This window comes from Grus americana, chromosome 12 (assembly GCF_028858705.1).
Source record: "Grus americana isolate bGruAme1 chromosome 12, bGruAme1.mat, whole genome shotgun sequence".
NCBI lineage: Eukaryota > Metazoa > Chordata > Aves > Gruiformes > Gruidae > Grus > Grus americana.
Window position 1 is genome coordinate 694,944 of NC_072863.1, and position 14,560 is coordinate 709,503.

The 14,560-nt window shown below is 55.4% G+C and overlaps 1 protein-coding gene across 2 annotated transcripts in view; it reads right to left on the bottom strand.

Moving 5' to 3' along the window:
• The window catches only part of OPHN1 (oligophrenin 1), a 65,871-nt gene that overhangs the window by 33,550 nt on the left and 17,761 nt on the right, over positions 1–14,560 (bottom strand). Inside the window, exons 2-4 of one of the 2 annotated variants that reach the window (XM_054839742.1) lie at positions 11,841–11,936; positions 7,335–7,396; positions 4,934–5,005 (exon numbers count right to left, since the gene is read on the bottom strand). In XM_054839742.1, the coding sequence (XP_054695717.1) occupies positions 4,934–5,005; positions 7,335–7,396; positions 11,841–11,936 (230 nt within the window). Of the gene's footprint in view, positions 1–2,346; positions 2,478–4,933; positions 5,006–7,334; positions 7,397–11,840; positions 11,937–14,560 lie in introns of those variants that run through there. The other variant, XM_054839743.1, reaches the window with a different exon arrangement.

Here is a 14,560-nt window from a genome sequence, read left to right on the forward strand (position 1 = left end):
CACAAATTAGTTCCTCATGAATATTCAGCAAAGAACACCCTCACCTTCCCATTAAGATTTGCCAAGTCCAAGAAGCCACCCAACTTTCATTTACTTGCTCATCAAGAGAAACCGAGGCAATTTCACCCAAACGCAGAGTCGCACAGCAGTGGAGGAGGGTGCTCTTCGAAAGCTTCGCTCTCCAAGCTTCAGCAGAAGCTGCTTTAACCAGAAGCGAGCAGAAGTCCTGGGAACAGCACGAGCTGCCCGGCCCAGCGGTCGATCCACCGGCAGCTTGGCCAGCGCTGCGTGCGCGGGGTCCTGCCCTGCACCCGGCCGCTGCCGGCAGCGGGGCAGCGCCGGAGCCCTTGGCAGCCGCTCAGTTCCGACTCGAGCGAGAGATGGAGCAGCCGGGACGGGGGGCAGAGGGGGCAAACAGACTTGCCAGAACTCTCCCTTAACCGTTGGTTGCTACTTAGGATCCGCTGAAATTCCCATCCTAGAAGAGGCAGAGTGAGCTGCAAGCGAGGAGCCCAGCTCACGTGGCTCCTTCTCTTCGTCTTAAAGAAAAACGAAATGAAACACGCTGCTGCCGGGAGCCTCCACCTCTGAACACACCTGCAGGGGTTCGGGTGGAGGATCAGCACCCAGCAGGACGAGCAGCCGGCCACCAACGGGAGACGGGTGCGCAGCCGGCGCCGGGTGCTGCCAGGCTCCCCCCTGCCTGTCCCTGCCTGCACGTCCTCGTCCCTGCTGCCTCCCCAGAGCAAAGCTGTGATGCGGCCCTGAGCAAAGCCCGGGAAACACCGCAAGGTGGAAGCCTGTAAATATGAAATGAATCCGCTCCTGCTGCATTTCCCACTGCAGTGTGCCCCTTTTTGATGAAGGCAACAATAATCCTGCGGAAAGCGCAGCAGAGCTACCACGCTTATGACACGGACGTGCAGTCATGCACACAGTGATGTGTTCACCATCACTCAATAAAGAAGACAGCACCGAATAAACGCAAACCCCAACCCAGTTTGGGGAAGTCACAAGCTGTTGCTGGAGAGGAGCTGAAGGCACGAGATGGGCGGCAGGCTCTGCTTCGGCTTGAAGCCTCATCTGGCAAACGGCGGAGGGAAAAAAATGGGAAAAAGAAATACGTCCACATGGAAAAAAATACTTCATGCCTGAGTTTAACTAATTTTTATGATGCATCAGCAGTTAATACAAAAAAAGATAATTTCTAAAAAATATAATGTTGTTGAGGGGTGTAGAAAGAGCATTTCTGTAAAACCACACTAAATTTAACCTGGTCTTTTCCCCTCACCCACGGTTTTCTCTCAAATGCTCCTTGGATCTTGCTCCCACAGAGATGAAAACAAGAAGTTATTGTCTTCCCTTTCTTTTAAAATTATTACTAATGAAATATTAACAACAGAATTAACCAAGTGCTTTTAGGAATACATGTTATCTCCTGGTTAAGAACTTTTTGAAAAAACACTGCATTTTAACCCAGAGCGTAGTAAACATTCCTCCAACAGCTTACAATGAATCCAAACAAATTTTTCCCCTCTGACTTTTCTTTTGTTTTGCTTTGTGTTTTCATTTTGAGTTTGTTTTTTTTTTTTTTTTTTAAACAAAAGGTGTCTCCTTCCAAATGGAATTGGAAATACCTTTTCTATTCAAATCTTCCTAAACTCAATGACTGCAGCAAGGCTCCTAACAAAAGTACCCCGGCCCCAGAGCAGAGCTCTCCCGCAGCACAAGAGCTGAAAGCCAAGGGCTTTGCTGGGGGGCTGCTGGCAGGGAGGGGGGACCGGCACTGTCCCTGTGCTGCTGCGGCAGCACCCGAGCTCAGCCCCAGCCCCGCCGAGGGGTCTGTCCTGCGAGAGGACAAGGAGGGGCTGTCCTTGGGCTGCTGCAGAGCTGCATCTGCCGCCAAAACACAGGCATCGCTCTGGCGCACAGCTCTGCAGGTCACGAGGAACGGGCGCCAAGTACCACCGTGCTCACTTGGGGCTTCAGGCCACAACCATCCTGCTTTACATTCCTGTTTGCAGTGAGCGCATCTCTCCAATTACCCCTCCTTCCCCTGCTAATCAAGAACTCCACCACCCCAGACGCTGCTCTGCTCGTTTGCAAACCTCACGGGCAGGCACGGCTTCCCCAGGCTCGCCTGGACTCAGACGGAGATGGCACGCGGCACAAAATCCACCGGTTCACAGCCTGCGTGCACGCAGTCCAGCCTCCAAGAACATGATCTAAGGTGAAATGAAAAAACAGACCACCCCACGCACTCCCTCCTGCGCCTCCCCGATACCGTCCGTGCCCTTCCCAGTGCTCGCAGCAGTCTCAGCAAGGCTGGTTCATTTACACACTCACCAAACCAGGGCTGCACCCCCAGCCGGGAACTCCCACCGGCTCTTTAGCTTTCGAGCAGAGTAAGGTGCCAGGGCTGAGAAATGGGTCAGCTCAGGGGATCCCAGATCCTCTGCTTTTATTCTTGATGTCTACATGTACAAACATTTACCAACAAGTCACAGGATGAGCAGCGGTCCCATGGGTCTGTGGCTTGCAGGGGAAGGTGGCTGGAGGGGGGTGGCTGCGGCGGGTCCTAGTGACACCCTGGGGGCTCCCCTGCGTGGGAGCACACCATCTGACCGAGGAGACTCCATTCATCCCCGGGAAAATGGGTTAATGCAGATTCAGATCCCTCAGCCAGACTGACTGGCTGCTCTCCAGCCAGAGCCATCACAAAGACCCAATTCAAAGGCTCTTCCTATCTGGCTTCAGCATCTTGCAAAGAGAACAGAAAACATCTCTCAGAAGGCGACTGCCAAAATATGGGAAATGAAGCAGAGGGCACAAATTCTCTGTGTCACGGCTCCGGTTTGCTCCACAGCCTCTCTCCCCCAGCGTAAATCAGGAAGGATCTACATGGGTGATGCCAGTCAGCGGAGGCACAGCAGAAACGGCGAGGGACCCCTCGCTGACAGAGTGCCATTGTAAGGAGCCCTCATTTGTATTTCACGCCTTCTGCTGAGGGACGCGAATGGCCCGGAGCAGCTCTGCAGGCTGGCAAGAGAAGGAAGACTTTGTGCCCGAGGCGATACCCAGGGGACGCAGCCCGGTGAGACGCGGGCCAGCGGCGTAGCACTGGCTCCTGCCAGGAAAGCACGGGAGGCGAGGGCAAGGGGCTGGGGCTCGCTCCAAAACTCGCACCCACTCCAGGCTGTGGGGCGGCGTTGCAGAAAGCGTTACCTCCCCATGTGTCCCGTCAACGTGGGCACGCCTGCGCACATGGCCGGGTGCAAGGCGCTGCCCTGCAAGCTCCTGCGTGCGAGCACCTCTGCCGAGCCGTGGCAGAGCCCTCTTCTCACCCAGGTGCCCACGACACCTTTGCAGTTTGAGTTCCTCTTAAGAAACAAACCCCAAAGCCAACCACAAAGACCTCCAAGCCACTTGCAACGAATCCCCACCCTCCGCCACCTCTCTTAACCGTTTCTGAGCGGCGTCCTGCCACGGTGGCTGCCCGATGCCTCCACCCGGCGCACTCTGCCCGCCTGTCAGCAGGGACCGAGGAGGGGCCGTGCGCTGACCGGTGAATCCGTGGCTTGGAGCCCCCGCTCCCGGGGCTATGGCATCAACCGTGCCGAGAGATGTGGCATCAACCGTGCCGAGAGATGTGCCTGCCAGCCGGGCACCGGCCAGCTCCGGAGCAGGAGCACGGTACACGACCCGTGGGCGGGAGGCGGCACGGCTCTGGAGCAGAGCACGCTCCGGGCTGCAGACAAAGTAATCCGTACACACCTTAAGGGCTACTCAAGAAGAAAAGAGCCCGAAGGACGCTTTAATACTGTCATCTTAGCATTTGCAGACCATTGCCCTCTTAAGTGTTCCATAAACACAGAGGGGAAAATGAGCTTGGCCTCATCGCCATGACTCCATCCCCACGACTCTTCTCTAAATATGTGCTGGCCCTATTGTGAACGCGGACGGATCAACACGGAGGGAGGTTCCTCCATGTGCTGGTAGCACCGATGCCTGCTGCAATACCCGCAGGCAGCTTCGCCGGCACGAGACTGACAGCCGCGGCCACCGCCTTCACCATGCTCATGCCGCTGTGGCTGCTCGGAGAGGCGTTCTACACGCACCGTTGTACAGGGGGATTCTGCAGGGCAGGATGGCGATCAAGTATCATTTCTCAAATCCTGTATTTATTAAACGTCAAAGACTCCAGATGGGCTGGGCTGAATCCAGGCCCCAAGCGTTCTCCAAAACATCTCCATTTCTGGGCTGGTTCAGAGCCAGCCCAATTTCAAGCTGCCGCCGAGTAACGTGGAACCTGGACTTCTCGATAGCAGACAAGGGAAAAATAATCTTTTCTGCTCAACATGTGCAGGATTTGCTTTTTATAGTTTGTTTCTTTAAAAGTTTAGTCCATCTGAAAGACTCATTAGATGCTTTATTTAAATATTTCATAACAAAAGCCCTATGACTATAATCAAGTTCTGACTGCCTCTCTTTCCCTCCCGCTCTAACACATGCTTATTCGAAGAAATTATTTTATTCTCAGTAGCACTGAATGAACAAAGGGAAGAGGAGAGAAAGAAGCAAGGAGTATACCTCCTGATCACCGGTCGAAACAAGCACGCCTTGCTCAGGATGGAGACAGTGCTGGAATTAGGCCAGAAGAGAACCCAAAGAATTCAGGAAAAGGTTTTGGAGCCTCTTATGATTGAAAAATCAGACTAAAAGTCACAGCACGGACTCTCTCGCGCCAGCAGCTGAAAGCCAGCATTAAACGGGGAAGTTTCTGAAGGCACAAAGTCAAAGCCTAGTACAACAATTGTCTACTTTTTAAAAACAACAACAACAACAATCCAGGAGAAAAAACTGAATCGAAACACAGTAACAGAAAACAAACCTGTTCAAGTTTAAACCAAACCCACACACAAACAAGCCTTACCTTGGTGAACCCTATTTGCTCCTTCCGAAAGTTTTCCAAAGGTTTGATCAGCAAATCACTGGCGTTCTGGACCTACAGCGCAAAGAAAGAAACAGTTTGATTACAGGACGCAGATTAATTGTCTCCTAAATAGAGGCTGAACAGGGCTAGAAGCCAAGAGCTCTCAGATTTTAACATCTCTGGCTGCAGACTTGCTCTCCGTAGGGGAAGTCACTTAACCCATCCGTACCCACTTTTCCCCACCAGAAAACCCCAACCACGGCACACCAGGCTTCAGGGACATCCTGTAGATGACGGTGGGTTCCCCCCAGCCCGCCACCTTCCCTGCACGGCTGTGTGAGGAGCCATGGCCCTCTGCCCGAAACGCTGTGATACTCCCACCGGACCCCGGGCACCAGCCTGCGGAGCAGCCGCCCCCGGGACACCGGTCCCCCCGCGGTCCCGCCCGTGCCAAGGCACGCTTTGTCCCTGCCGGCCTCTCCAGCCTCAGAATAAAGCTGCTTGGTTACGTCTCCGAGAAGCACAAACCAGAACCAAATACATTCTCAAAGCACAGCGGAGACTCGTCGGCTCAGCTGGGTCCCTGCCTGCAGCGAGCCGCCTGCCTGCTCGAACGGGAGAAGACGTGCTGCTGCTTCCCCCCGCCACTGCTGCCGGCTCCTCTGCTCCGGCCAGCCCGGCCACGCTCCCTCTGGCCACCCAGGCACCCCGCTGCACCAGCCCTGCTTTCCACACAGTGTCCGCCCTTGTCTTTAATGCACAGCCGTGACGGGTGAGAGCCCAGAGGCAGGGACGTGTCGAGTCGCCAGCATCTCCCAGCAAACACAGCAGATGCTCATGCTGGTGAGAGCACTGCCAGAAAGTGGCTGCGCAGTCCTGAAACGAGCTGTTTTCCAACGCCAAACACCTCGTAGGAGCTCAGCAAGGCCACGACGGGCAGGAGCTGCTTCTCAGAGGAGGCGTGATGAAGGCCCCAAGCTCACGCGAGCAGAAGAGGGGGCTGGGGTCACCTCCCTGCCGCGGCTTTCTCATGGTCTGGTGTTTCTCACCACAGACAGCACTAACAACAGGGCTGGACTTTCCTTCTCCTGAGATCCAGCCAGAAGAAGAATGACAGCAGGTTATCTGTCACAGCAAGAGAAGAACAGTAACCGCTAGGGAAAAAGGAAAGCCTGCCGGTGCCTCTGCCAGTCCTGTCCCATGTCTGGAAGATGCTTTCCTGGGACGTGCTCTGCGCTTCCTCTCCGTGAATCCACAGCAAACCCACCCCAGTTTGTATCACTGGCTCCAGCTCCACTCTGGCACTGGGACATGTCCTGCTACCTCTTCCCGTCCCCATTTCTACTGCGACAGGCTCTCTCCCGAGCTCCAGATGGGAGAGGGGGAGAGAAGGGGATACGACACTACACTGCCACAGCCCTTTTGGGTTTAAATCTGATGAACGTGGTGAGAGTGTGAAACCTTCTGAGTGAGCTACTGTAAAGGACTGGTCCTACGAGTGGGGGGCAAAAAAAAAAAGGATTTCAGAAAGTTGGACAGCATCCCTAGAAGCATCCATGATCCCTGAAATGATCCCTTCCACCCACTTACCCAGCGCCAAAGGAGCCATTGTACCTGGGATGCAATTAATAAAGAAATCCCGTACAGCTTTCCCCCAGCCTCTGACTGGTTGCCTCCCGCTCCCTGCCTGCCTGCGGACCCGCAGAGCGGACGGTGACGTCCCGCCGGCGCAGCCACCCCTGCGGTGCTGGCCCAGCCAGCAGCCTGGCACGAGCTCTCACCGCTGCACGAGGCAGAGGAAAGCAGAGCCAAGCAGCACATTCCTGGCATGCTGTAAAAGCTCTCTACCGAGCCTAACCTTCGTGTTTTTCCTGGAATTAGGAGTGCAACGGGAAGCCAACGCTGGCTCTGGAGGAGCTCTGGAGAGGCAGAGGGCACAACGCAGCGGGAGACTGAAGGCAGCGCATCGCTCTGCAGGAGCTGTGCCGGCAAGGGCAGGGGCACAGCGGGACCCGCGGGCTCACACCCGGCAAAAACGGAGCTAAAAATACCTCTTGCTTCTTATTTTTTAACACTTTGTTTCACCCCAAACCCAGCTTGTTACCAGCTCAGCCGCAGTTGGCTCCGTGGAGCAAAGCTGCTGCAGCTGGCGGGTCCTGGGGCTGTGCGACTGCCGGGCAGGCAGGAGAGCTTCTGGACGCTGCGTGGGACAACCTCTCCCCCTCCCCGCCCAGCACCTCCCCCTGCTGCCCGGGGCCCACAGCGATGGCACCGCAGACCCGATGTGGTACAAAGCACGTTCCCTCCGCTGCAAAGCTTCACACCAAGGCACGTGGGGCCGTTTGGCCACGACTTCGCATTTAAACGCTGCGAGGAGGCAGTAATTACCAGATCATCTTACCATCATGGACCTCTCCAGCTCTACCTCGTGGAGCAGCTCTGCGAACTCCTTAAAGGACTCGGCTGTAAAGAAAAGAAGAGGCTGATCAGTGGAGCTGGGGTGTGCCACCGGAGCATGGGACACACGCTGGGGTACGCGAATCTGGCTGCACGCCCCCGCGTTGCTGTCTAAAGGCTTGCAGGAAACGGAGGAGGGGTGGCCCCTTTCAGCAGAAACTGAGTTAGCCAAGGCCATGGGTGAAGGCTGGCCACGAGAGGTATTTATTTACGCCCTGCAGAGGAGGGCCTCCTGCCCAGAGCAACCGGGGAGATAACGCCCTGGGAAGGGAAGATGGTGTTAATTAGCTTTCATTAGGAATTGTCCTGCAAAGCCGGTAAGGCCGGCAGCAGGGAGGCGGCAAACGAGGGAAGGGGCAGCTGCCCGCACCGGGGACTGCGGTGGGACGGGGAGCTGCCTGTCCTGCCTGGACGGCTGCCGGCAGCGCCGCAACGGGCCCCGCACCTCTGCTCCAGCTGGGAAGAGCTGCAGGTGCTTTCTAGGACTAAGACTAGTCTGTAAAATGAAAACAGCCCGGAACAACAAAGATTACCTTCAGCGACAAGAAGCACAAAGTCCGTGTGCTTCTGAAGGAAAGGCAGCAGGAGTAGAAACGGTCACAGACATTGACACCGTTCCCCAAAATGTTAAAAATTAAACAAAAAAGATCTCGATGATCAGCACTTCTCTTGGAGTCCAACTACAGCACAAAGAATATGAAACCTTTCCTTTAACAAACTGAAACAACAAGGCTTATTTAGCCTGGGGAAAAAGAAGAGACTTGGCACCCCACACCAACGGGGTTATCCTGAGAGGGAACGCCCAGCCCTCCTCTCTGCCCACCGAAGGAGCACGTGGGAAGGGGCTCAATTTGGAGCAGGGGAGAAAGCCCCTCTCCCCAGAAGAGCCTTCACAGCACCGCAAAGGTCTCGCTGAGGCAGAAGGCAAGGCTGGGCAAACATCTGCTTATGCATACAGGGTGGCTGCATGTGGAACGCCTGCGGGGAATAATCCTGATGCCCCCACGTAGCTGGGAACGACCGGGGAGTTAGGTGAGAAAGGCTCCCACGGTGCCACTCACCACCTTCCAGCTGCGGGAGCAGCACCCTGCTTGGCTTACAGCTGCCAGCACGGAGCAGCGCTGGGGACGGGTCCGGCGGCGTCGCACTCACCCTTCCATCGCCATGTGTAAAGCACAAATGGTGTAAAACCTGCAGGAGTTCCTGCGCTCGCAGTTCAGACCCTGCACTCGCTGCAAAGCATGCGGACACACTTGACCACTGCTGAGCAATTTAAAGACTGTCTGAGAATGAACCAAAGAAGCTCGGGAGCGCCCGGCTGACACCAGAGCTCTCGAGCAGGACGGCATCCAGAGCTCCGGCACGCCTGGCTTGGCAGGGGTAACACACGAGGGAACAAACCAGGCGTACGGCGGGGCACGTACAGCAACAGCTCATCCCACAAACAAGGGGAGAGGATGTGTTTGTGCTGTGTGTGCAAGCTGAGACCCTCTCCCCTCATCCACAGGCGGTACCTTAGGAGAAGTACCTGTCCTTCTGCTAAAACCCAGCCGTAACGCTGCTGCACAGCCAGCGAGTACGAGTTTCCAGTGTCAGAGGATTCACTCTGCAGTTGCTGAGACAGACACAAAAGGGAAAAACCACAGCCTCGTGACACAGTTCCTCAGCTGGCATCATCAAAACATAATCTTCCTGATGAGTCAGTAAGCTCCGAGCTCTCTTCCAGAGAGAGGGCTTCAGAGCCCGGCACATGCAATGTCCTAATAGTTTATTACGCTCGACCACAGGGCCGACACGCCGACTTTCACTGTGGTTACTTAGGACGATGTGAAACCTGAAGTGCGCACAGACGCTGGGAGCCTGAGCCAGGAAAGGAATTATCACGGGGAGAAAGAGAATCCAGCCTTGAACTTACAGGGAAAACGTCAGTGCCTAAAATTTTCACTAGGTGGTTTTTTTTCTTGCTCTACAGGAAGAGTCCAGGCGCACATTTCCTGGCTGCAGTTGCAGAGCAGCCCACTGAACTTGTCCTTGCACCACAAAGATGTGGCTCAGGCTACACCCTGCTGCCAGAGCAGCCCTGTCCAGGGGCACCGGGGGGACCCGCGCTACTGGCCTGGGTCGACGCTTGCAAACCTTGCAGAGCCGGGCAGGGCAGGGCAGGGCGGCTGCCTGCAACCGCTGCCTGCCAAGCCACACCTGGGAACTGCCTGGAGTGACTCAGCCGGCCGCGGCCAGGAGCATGCCAGGAACATCAGCTGCTTAAACCCAGAGGATTTCAGGTTCCTGTGCCTGGGAGGGAGGAACACGCCATCTGATGTCACTGCTCCGTTCATCTCTGAAGGAGCTGCCGACGCGGGTCCCGCACGGGTGACCGGTGGAGGGACCCCGGCCCCTGTGTATGGCGGGTGCGCCTGCAACAATTAACATCCCCGGGGCAACGCGCTGCTCAGGACAGACAACATCAGCCGGGGGTCTGCGTCCCGACTCACACTCGCGGTGTTCAAAGCCACCACCTGACGTGCAGGGGTGTCAGCCTGCTCGCCGCCTGCGTAACAAGTTAAGAAGTGCGCCGTCAGTTATATTTACAGATCAAACACGTTCCCTGAAGCACGGTAAGAAGCGCTTGTGAATGTTTCGCTTCATTCCCGTATCCTGCACATCAAATGAGCTCCTACGCTCCCACGCAGATCTCTGGCACCCTTGCAGGAGATGTCAACGCCCTGCTGCTGTCTGAGGAATAAGGGAGCCTTGCAAAGTGGCTCGGCCTGGCAGGCGCTACAGGGTTTGGTGTGGAGGAGGAACACAGCACGGGCGTTTTCACAGGGGAAACCAGGGACCTCGTCTTGAAAAAGCAAAACAAATATTCCCCGACAAAAACAGAAGTAGGGAAACGCACCCGTTTCACCACAGAGTGTTTTACATTTGCTGTGATCTCTTGTTGTTCTCCTCTGCCCACAATCCCCCCGTTCAACCTCTGCCATTTCCAGCAGGCTTCCTTGTCTGCCAAGTGCTGCAGCCCTGCCGCACCGGCTCACCGCACCGGCTCACCGCAGCCCTGCCGCACCGGCTCACCGCTGGCAGGCTCCGTTCCCCTCGCACGAGCGGCGTGCAGAGGCAGGCGGAGAGGCCGCGCAGGGGCAGGGGACGTCAGAGCTTTGTCCCGGCCAGCTGAGGGAGGGACGCTCCTTTCCTTGGGCGGCTGTTTGCTTCAGACCCCTCTGCTCCCAGGAGGGGCATTTATAAGGCAACGTTTTCCCCTCCCTTGTTCAGATGTGTTTGGAAGTTCAGCACCTCTACTGCCATTAGATTTGGAGGCTGACTCACTTCCAGTGGGTTTCACCTAGAGACTTTCCATAAAGGAAATCAGATTTTGAAGGGCAAGCAGCAATCCGCTTTAAATTGCTTTAAATAAAACAACCCAAAGAACAGGCTTTACTTCCTTCCCATTTCAGGGATGGCCGAGACCTGACATCAGCAATATCACGCTTGCAGAAGCTCTTCAACAACAGCCTGACAAGCGCTTTTTTTTGTGGTTGTTCTTTTTTCCTAAGTTCAGCCCCAGGAGCAGCCTGGCCAGCACCCTGTGCCGCTGCCATGGGCAGCTCCGTGCCCTCAGCCTGGGCAGGCGTCCCCAGGGCTTCGTCCCACGGGCCAGGGGCTGAAGGCTCTCCTGCCACCCCTCCTGCTGGCTGCCACCCCCGCAACACCCACCCCCCTGCACCAGCCCGTCCTACAGCGTTAGCTAAGCCAAGAGCAGGATTAATTTGAAAAGCGCTGCGTTTAGGGCATTTAGGCCATTTCTTTCAGCTCCCTGGGTGCAGCTGTGTAACCTGCACAGTTGCACCAGGCTGGCAGGGACGTGAAACGGTTTCAGGATTGCTAATCCCGACACAGAAGCGTGGGGAGCAGTACGACACACGTGCCACAGGCTTCCCTTCCGCAAAGGCAGAGACTGGTGATTATTTGCCATACAATGACACATCCAGCAATTCATTTTTCCCAGCAGTTTGCAGCCTGGTCCCTTTCTCAGGGCAGCTTTGTTTTTGTAATGCGTTCCCTGCGGAGCAAAGGCAGCTTTAGGAGCACCACCCACCTGGATCGGGAGATACCCCAACGTTCTGGGCCAGGCGTGCTCCCAGTCCACCGGTGGCACTGGGAAGTGGGACTTGCTGGGAGGCCAGCGCCGTGCCACCATCCTCCCCAGCGCCTGGCAGCACAGAGCAGGGCTGGAGCCATGGAAAACCTCCGTGCAAATTATCCGCTGAATTGGGAATGTGAAACTCTACCCGTGAAAGTTCAACTTCGTGAAATAACACTATGGAATAGCTGACTGGCATCTGAGGAACCCGGGTCCTCACGCTGTTTTAAAACCGTTAGTGCAAGCAAATTCCTAGAGGAGAGACTTTCTCACTTACTGAAAGTTTGCATCAAAAAGAAGGAAACTTACCAATATTAATCTCATCATCCGTTAGTGTGTCGCCAATAAAGTCGAACTGAAAGGACTGCAAAGTCTGGGAGAATTTCTGTACTGCCGATGAGTAACCTGGAAAAGGACAGAGCAATAAGGCTAGGTATTTTTGCAATTGTTACACAGAAGCGACAAGTCTTAGAAATTTAGCCTGAATGGAACAAAACTACAGTGAGTTGGTTAGAAAAATCCATAGCCATCATGAATTCAAAGCACGTTAGAAAATGTTGCAATGTTAAGAACCGTTAGAGGCTGCAGAGAGCATTTGTTTTGTTTTCTTTTTCCTTCGCAGTGCCGTTGAAAGTGCTTCTGCAATACTAATGGATGCACCGATCATGCAAACAGCCGATCAACAGCCTCGTGTCCTGCTACGTACAGAAGAGACACCGACACGTGTCCCCTGCAGCGAAACACCAGCTCCGAATGCAGCGTGCACCTCTGCCGCAGGAAGAGCTCCAGAGAAGCAGCTAGCCCCGGTGCCACGCACGCGCTGGCACAGCCCCTCGGAGCACGGAGGCTGTCAGACAGGCTTGTCACTGTTCAAAGCAATTTTTTCGTTATACAGGAGAAAAATCTGCAGAGTCAGAAAATAAACACGGGGAAAAAGAGAGGACTGAAAGTAGCTGCCCCTCTTCCGGGGGTCACAGACACAAACAGCCCTAAAAGAAGTGCGGCAGTGCCGCAGCTGAGTGCGGCGAGCCGAGGGCTCGAGCTGTGCCGGCGGCCCTGGGACCAGCTCCTGGCGCGCTGGTGAAGACACGTTCGGTCTTGAAGCAAAGACGCTTCCTGATGGTGGTCGGTAGCTCAGCCCAAATTATTTTTGGACTTTCCAGAGAAGTTTCTAGCCAAAAGGATCCTTTGTGTCCTCGCATCCTGTGCGGCTGCTTCACAGCTTCGTCAGTGGCTCCGTTGTTGCGGAGGCGTCCGCTGACATTGGCAGAGGAGCCGCAGCCGGGCCGGGGCAGCGGCAACACCACAGACCCCAATGCCAAAATCACCCACCCGGTGACAGCTGTGACGGCTACAGGTCACGCTTCTCCGCAGGAAAAACGGGTCCTTCTCCCGCTGGCAGAGCAGAAGATGGAGATGTGATGGATGTGACAGCCTCACATCAACCGCATCCTCCTGCGCCACTTTTGGGGGGGTCAGTCTTTCCTCAACACCAAATACCCGAGATACAAAGAGAAGGAGGCTGAGCTTGCCTGACCTTAGGGAATAGGATGTAGACAATAAAACAAAAGCAAAGGAATAATTTTACATTTTGATTTATGTTGTTATTTTCCCTAATTTTGGACTCCAGCTATCGGCACAGTCCCAGGCTGGATTCCTTTGGGGGGGTGCACCGGAGACGACGCTTTCTGAAATTCAGGAAGCTACAAGTGTGGAAGGCGTGACGGCACAGACGTTAACGCGCAACCGGCTCGCACACCCCTGCTTTGCCAAACCAGGGAAAAGATTGCTCTAACAGAGCAATTCCGGGTGCAGGGGTGGGGTTTTTTAATTTGCCTGTTTGTTTAAAAAAATAAGACATGCATAATCACTTTTGGCATCAGTTGTTAAAATCTGGGGGGAAATGACAGCCAAAAATGAGGTGTGAATTAGTGAGGAATTGTGTCTGCACAGTATAGGCTACCCCCTGCATTTCTAGCCTGAGGAAGATGGTGATCTGGGTGTATTTTTGTGTGTTCTTTTCCGCTGCAGACTCAGTGACAAAAGAACTCATCACCACGGCAGCAAACATGGGGCTTTCTGAAACACTGTTATGAAGGGGAGAGAAAAATCAGACGCCACCGAACTGGACGTTGGGAAAAGGGATCAAGTGGCCGCATGGAACCCCGGCAGGCGCCTGGGCTGCTCTGCGTCCCCTGCCCCCGGCCAGGAGCACCCCGGGACCCCCGAGCGACCACAGCCCCAAAGCGCAGACAGTCCCCGCTTTCCCCTCAAAAGCCTCATTCAGCAGTTTCCTCCGTGGGGTCAAACCTTTGCTCCTGAATGGGCAGATTCAGGCCTGAATGTCGCTATTTAAGCACAGCTGCCGGGGGGCTGAGAGCGCGCGTAAATGGGTGAACTCCAGCACAGAATGATGTCATTGATTTGACGGAAAACTGCAGCAAATAATTCACACTCGGTCCCCGCAGCGTTCGCTTCAGGCCGGGGCTGGAGGCTCTCATTCAGCTGCCGCTCAGGGGAATCTTTGTTCGTCCCCCTGCAAACCCTCATCATCTTCCTCGGACGCTGCCCACCCCGACCCAGCGCCGGGTCCCTGAGCAGCCCCTCCAAAAGCCAGCAGCACCCGAGACGGCTCCTCGCATCCCACCCCCCCACACACCCCCAGCACGGCACTGGATCCATCACCACCGCTGCCTGCCCCGGTCGGTGTCCATCCCTCTGTCTGGCGTCCGTCCGTCCCCCTCCACGAGGCACAGCCAGCTCCGGCTGCGTGAGTCCCCGTGAGCCCGGACGCTGCTCACAATTCCCACGCGCAGCGCCTGGCGGGGACGCTGGGTTTGCAGGCACCGCTTCTCCCTCGCGTGTGTCAGCACAGCGTTCAGCCCCAGCACCGGAGAAACGGTCCCTGGCCGGCTGCTCGCCCTTTCGGTTTCATAGAAACAGAGGTAGAACAATAGCACAGAAGGGTTTGAAAAAGCCAAACACAGTATATTTTAGTCAGAAAAAAAGAAACGGTATAGCTGATTTAA